Here is a 6,396-nt window from a genome sequence, read left to right as displayed (position 1 = left end):
GGGTGGCTATTAGAAAAGCAGATGCAAAATGCGAGCCCAACCCGCTGATTTGGAGGAGGGAGGCCGGCTGCTGGGGAACGGTCAGTTTAGTAAGTCCTTGCGTGCGCTAAGGTCCCTCCATCCTGGCTGTGCACCAGAACCCTCCCGCCGGGGAGCTTTCAAAACTCAGATGCTACGGGCCCCACCCAGACCGATGAAATCGGAGCCACTGCGGGTGCAGCCTGGGTACAATATTGTTTTTAAAGCCTCCTTACCCTCTGGGATGTAGTCATGTACCACAGCTGGGAAGCAGGCCAGGCCGGGCTGGCTCAGCAATGGTCCAGTGGACTGGCCAGTCTTTGCCGCACAGCGAAGTGGCCGCAGGGGCCATGGACTGAGTAGCTCCCCAGGGCTCCGAGTCCACGAGGGACCCTCCCACCTGCCAGGCCGTGGTGCTGGTCGCTGTGGAGCATCTCAGTTGGCTCCACACGGCCATTCTCTCCATGAGTCTTCATCACTCAGCAGTGTGGCCGAAGGTCTTTTATACATCAGCTGGTTCCCAGTCTGACAACAAGGGCAACGAGGCCCCAGGAAGCCCAGGCTGGGAAGGGCCATTGTGTCACGTCACTGCATTCTGTTGGAGCAGGTCACGGGCCGGCCCAGGTTCACGGGGAGGGACAGCAGATGCCACCTTCCCGTGGAAGGAACCATTGGGTGCCATCTTTGGAACTATTCAGGGTCAAAGCTAGAAACTGACTTGAATTTCAACAGGCCAGGGCCCCCCCCCAACCCTGCACAGGTCACAAGTGTTTTCTAGGGGGACAAAGCAGGGCCCCAGCTGCTCACCAGCAGAGTGGCCCTGGCCCACCGGGTGACATCTGTTTCCTCTGAAACGCACAGATGGAGCCCAGCGGCCCCGGACTTGCTTCAGTCAGTGGAGAACTTATGTCTAATGACATCTGAACTTGCAGGACCCGGATACAAGCAAAAATGATTGACGTGGGGCTTGGCAGAGTGGAGGTGGGACTCCTACCCTTCCTCCTTCCCCCTCCCCAGAGCCAAAATTAAATCCACCGCCCACCCCTTCCTCCCACCTCTATCCTGTTCACTGTGCACGCATGTTTAGGCTCTTTTGTTCCTAAGTGACAGAGAAGCCAGTTCAAACTGGCTGAAGCAGAAGAGGCTCTTACTGACTCTGCAACGTGCAGGAGGGGAACTGCTTCAGGCATAGCTTGACTCAGGTGCCAATGAAGTCAGCAGTGCCAGATTCTCTCTGTTGTAGGCACACAAGATGCCTGCAGGGAGGCTGAACCTCACTCCTGCCTAACTTCTAAACCCGGGGTCTGTTGTGGGAGATGCATGTCTCCACCACCAGTGAGGGCAGGACCTGAGTCTCATTCAAGCCAGGACTTACTAGGAATGTGCAAAAATAAGTCACGTCCCCCCAAATGAGAACAGATTGAGGCGATTTATCCAGAGCTTGCGATCGCTTGACTTTGGCAGAGAGCCCAGGGCGGGCAGAGGAATGGAGACAGTGTGTCGGAGTCAGTGGGGGTAAAAGGCAAGGCTTCAGGTGTGCCCGGATTGGAAGGCGTGGGGGACTGTGAGGGCTATCTGTGCGACGGGGGGAGCAGATCTGGCTTCCTCCGGTTCGTCTGGGGTTGGGAAGCACACAAGCTAGGGAAACTGGCTGTCCCCGCCCAGGTCCTGCCCACCCCACTCCAGGCCACTTACTGCAAGATGCTGTGGCCGGAGTCGGTGGGCCCATCGCTGGCAGAGGTGTGGATTCTATTGTCCTATTGTCGTAGACGGCCTGGCCATTGTCCGTTTGGCCCAGCCTCTCGGACCCATGGTCGAGCCAGGAAATCCTCAACAAACACCTGGGGGCTTGCACGGTGTGTGAAGCCCTCTCCCTGCCTCTCCCCTACCCCCAAGCCCATCTGTGCCCCTGACCAACCCTCCTGGTCCCTGTCTGCCTGCAGGTGCTCCTGTCCTTTGGGGACCGCCACCTCTCTCCCCCGAGCGGCCTATCAGGAACATTCCCATCCTTCCCCGCCCTGCCCTTCGGCCCCAGCCCTCACCTGCCTGCTTGTTCTGCTCCTGAAGGATCCCCTGCCCTGGTCCGTGTGCCCGCTGAACGGCAACCGCACGGGCTACAACGAGGAGTGCGAGACGGCGTCCTCGACACAGTACTTCTGGTACCGGAAGACCCTCAACATCGCGCCATCCATCCAGGACAGCGGGGGCGTGCAGTGGGAGCAGGCGCTCTGCCTCATCCTGGCCTGGCTCGTGGTGTACCTGTGTATCCTGCGGGGCACCGAGTCCACCGGCAAGGTGAGTCAGCATAGGCTCCCGCCTGGGTGCGGAAGCCACGCGGGGAGGAGGGCACAGATGGCATCACTGGCACGAACCCCCTGTGAGGTGACCGTGAACGTGGCTGGTGGCGCTTGAAGTTGCAGTCTTGAACTGAGGGCGTTCCCAGTCCCTACGCAGATGAGCAATTCTGTGCCCAGCAGCCGGCGCCAGGCCACACCACCCACGAGGCACCGAGCTCCCAGACAGGGGGTCTTCCCTTCTTTAAAAGCCTTAAGTGACGGTAGATGTTCCCCAGACACCTTGGCCGCTGGCTCTCAAACTTGACTGCACGTTAGTGTCCCTGGAGAGGACACTAACTTCTAGAACTCTCCTGTCTCAAGTCCTCCCCCAAGAGCCCTGGGGTGCTCAGTGCGGGCAGAGACCTGAGCCTGGGATGTTAAAAGCCCCCCTCCCAGGGGTTCCCAATCCGCAGCAGAGTCTGAGAACCTGTGCTCTCAGCTGCCGTCAGGCCTTGGCTCCTTGGTGTGCCCCCGGGTTTATACTCCTGCAGGGGGCTGAGATGCTCTTGAACTCTAATCTGCCCCAGGTAGGAAGCCTTTCCTGCAGGGTTTCCAGCACTTGCCACCTTTCTCAAGCTGCAGCAGACGCCCTGGACCCCCGGTGACCCCCGCCTCATGCTCAGTCCCTCCTCCTGGCTGGTCGCCTGCGGGTCGGGTGTGTACCTTCCCTCAGTCTCGCAAGAGCCCTTCAGAGTGGATTTTGTTGTCCCACTCACCTGAGCGTGGAGGGGCGAAGGAGCCCGCCCGGGGGCACCAGCCAGGGAGGGCAGAGCCCGGTCAGACCCAGCACGGCCACTAAGACTCCCCAGCATCTTGGTCTAGTGAGCCACCTCCCGTTTGCTCTCGCCATACCTTTTGTGACTCAGTCCATCCCAACTTTCCCCTGCAGAAGCCCCGATGAGCCACCTGCCCTCACCCTTTGACCACCTGAGTCGCCTCCTCTGGCCCCACTGTGTTTCTCTTGAGGCAGCAGGACCAGTATGACCCATAGTATCTTAGGTGCCCTGGAACGAGCCCAGTAATGTGCCTGGTTTTTTCTGTTGGTTTCCAAGCCTCAGTGACGGCTGGCATCATAGCCCCAACAGCGCCCCAGCCCATGGCCAAGCTGAGGGACTAGTGTGCCTTCTCCGGAAGAACTTAGAGCTTGTACAGCTACTCACTCTGTCCCATCTTGGAACTTGGCCAATATTTTATGCTCATAAAAACACGGTTTTTGCAGTTTGTCTTTACCAGGTGATTACGAACGTGCTACAAAAGGTCCGAGGGCAGTCTCCGTCAACTCTTTTCTAGATCATTTATACGTATCCTCTATGAGGTCATGCCACGCCATCCAACACTTATTCTGTTTCCTCTGCCCGAGCCACACACCCTCTCCATGACAGAGTGACCCCACAGCTTTATTTGTGGGGATTAAGTCTGTTAAAAACTGTGTAACTTTTCCTGGCCTCTCCTCTTGGAATCTCCTCTGGCCAGAAATGGCTTCTCCCGGTGGTGTAGGCGGGAGCACACCCCGAGCTTCCCTGATGAGGGAGGGGGGAGCCCAGAGGGCACCCCAGGACCCTTGTTTACCTGACGGGAAGGAGGGAAATTCCAGAGACTTGCCCTCCGTGTCCCCTGAGTGTCCACTGGCTATGGACATAGGTCACCCCTCCCCTGTTGCCCTTGATGTCCTCAGCTCTCTGACCAATGTCCTTGTTGGCCTTATCTGTCTCCATCTCGCACCTGTCATTCAGCCAGATTGATGACTCTTCTCCAGTTACAATGACCTCAGTGAAGAATCCATGATAAAAGACACGCCCCACCTCTGCCTGCTGTCCCCCGGGTGAGAGGGCACCAACCGCTCCTCTGGTGGCCTTGGGAGTGGACGGGAAGAAGGCACCACGCCTCAGCGGGAGGGCAGGGCTGAGCCCGATCCAAGCCCATGTGGGCGTGGGCCTCCAGCCTCGTTTCCCACAGGAGGACCCACACTTTAAGCGAACCGCTGTCACAAAATTCTTTTTGCGAAGTATCTCTGGGCTGTATGTAAAGAGGCTCTGGCGTGCCTACGCGGTGGATTCGGAGAGGAAGCGCCAGTTCCTGGGCTGTTGCCAAAGCCACCACGAAAACCAATGGACTTGTGATACAGGTCATGTCAGCAGGAAAAAGACTGGGTGACCAAAAATGCCATTCATGTCTGGTGTTAAACCCCGTGAGAGTGAAGCCATTTGTAAAAAAAAAAAAAAAATAGGTCATCGAATTTCTGTCCTGTTCCTTAGAGGGACGTGCTCCCTCTGCCAATATCATCACGCTTCCTTCATGAGCCCTCGTGGCCATGTCCCTCTTGGGTCTCCGCTCTGAAGACACACACCCCTGCTCCAAGGCCCTGGGCTTTTGGGATTTATTTTTCGTTTTGAAGATAATATAAATCAGAGGCACCTGGGTGGCTCAGTTGGTTGAGCCTCTGACTTTGACTCGGGTCATGATCTCCTGGTTTGTGAGTTTGAGCCCTGCATCCAGCTCTGTTCAGAGCCTGGAGTCTGCCTCGGATTCTGTGTCTCCCTCCCTCTCTGACCCTCCTCCACTTGTGCCCTGTTTCTCTCTCAAAAATAAAAACATGTAAAAAAAATTTTAAAGACCATATAAATCAGGTAAGTGCTTTGCTTAGGCCACAAGGAAGCTCGGGGAGGGGTCTGGCTGTCAAACAGGCTAGAGCTCACACACGTACACTGTGGGCGGCCTTTTTGTTGGGGCTCATCCCGCTGGATTGCTCACGCTTTCTTCCTGCACTGATTTCTTCACCTAGCAGTTGAAAAAATCGGGGCACCTGGGTGGCTCAGTCAGGTAAGTGTCCAGCTCTGGATTTCAGCCCAGGTCATGATCTCACAGGTCGTGAGATCAAGCCCCGAGTCGAGCTCTATGCTGACAGTGTGGAGCCTGCTTGGGACTCTCTCCCTCTGTCTGCCCCTCCCCTTGCACTCTCTCTCTCTCAAAATAAATAAGTAAACTTAAAAAACATTTAACAGTTTTTTTAGTGTTAATGTTCTAGGTATATTTTTGTGGGCTGCCTCAAATCCTTTCTTGTTTTAATTTTTTATGTTTGAGAGAGAGACAGAGCACAAGTCGGGGAGGGGCAGAGAGAGAAGGAGACACCGAATCCGAAGCAGACTCCAGGCTGTCAGCACAGAGCCTGACATGGGGCTTGAACTCGTGAACTGCAAGATCATGACCTGAGCCAAGGTCAGACGTTTAACCGACTGAGCCACCCAGGTGCCCCAAATCCTTTCTGGAATAAGGTCCTGTTGAAGGGAGAGTAGAAGGCAGAGGTCTCCTCTTTCTCCTGAAACAGATTTCCCAGAAGTTACGGAAATGGGCAAATGCAAGCCACCGCCCCATTCCACACCCCCCCACCCCCAGCCAAAACTCAGAGCCTGCATTGCTGCCTTTTCAGCTGTGAGCAGCCTGAATCTCCAAGATACTGTGGTGCTTTGTGAGGACTGCGGGTCTGTCCCAGGGACAAAAGGGGCCCCGTTGTTCCCCGTGTCTCCAGGATGCTGACTCTGTCCCTGGCGCCCGCAGGTGGTGTACTTCACGGCGCTGCTGCCTTACTGTGTGCTCGTCATCTACCTGGTCAGGGGCCTCACGCTCCACGGAGCCACCAACGGCCTGGCATACATGTTCACGCCCAAGGTACAGGCTGGAGGGAAGGGGACCTGCGATCTTCCAGGATGGGTAGAAAGGGGAGGACCCAAGGAGGTGGGTGGGAGCCCACCAGGCTGTGGGAGTGGTGTGGATGACCTGTGGGCACTGGGTCACCTCCTCCGCCAGGCTGTCCCCAAGCTCTGTTCATTTTGGGACACTGAGTCTTTGGTCCATACATCCTCCTTATTCTCAGTTCCCCCCGCCAAGTGAGTGCTACCCCAGCCCCACATCTGGCCCCCACTCTCACCCCCCACCCTTCTGGCAGTCTATGGATACGCTATCCAGCCACCTCTCTCTCTCCCTCCTGCACCTCCCCGCACCCCTTCCCGTACAGAGGTGAATCCACATTCCACAGGGTATTCTG

At 56.6% G+C, this 6,396-nt stretch overlaps 1 protein-coding gene across 4 annotated transcripts in view; it reads left to right on the top strand.

Annotated features, from left to right (window-relative positions):
- SLC6A20 (solute carrier family 6 member 20) overlaps positions 1-6,396 on the top strand; it is a 36,782-nt gene that overhangs the window by 16,629 nt on the left and 13,757 nt on the right. For 2 of the 4 annotated variants that reach the window (XM_077777102.1, XM_077777106.1), the window contains 2 exons: positions 2,086-2,313; positions 5,910-6,020. In XM_077777102.1, coding sequence (XP_077633228.1) covers positions 2,086-2,313; positions 5,910-6,020 — 339 coding nt within the window. Of the gene's footprint in view, positions 1-2,085; positions 2,314-5,909; positions 6,046-6,396 lie in introns of all 4 variants that reach the window. The other 2 variants (XM_077777104.1, XM_077777105.1) reach the window with 2 other exon arrangements.

Source organism: Crocuta crocuta, unplaced genomic scaffold (assembly GCF_008692635.1).
Source record: "Crocuta crocuta isolate KB4526 unplaced genomic scaffold, BGI_CrCroc_1.0 scaffold77, whole genome shotgun sequence".
Lineage (NCBI taxonomy): Eukaryota > Metazoa > Chordata > Mammalia > Carnivora > Hyaenidae > Crocuta > Crocuta crocuta.
Note: the sequence above shows the minus strand (reverse complement) of the source record. Positions and strands in the feature narration are given on the sequence as shown.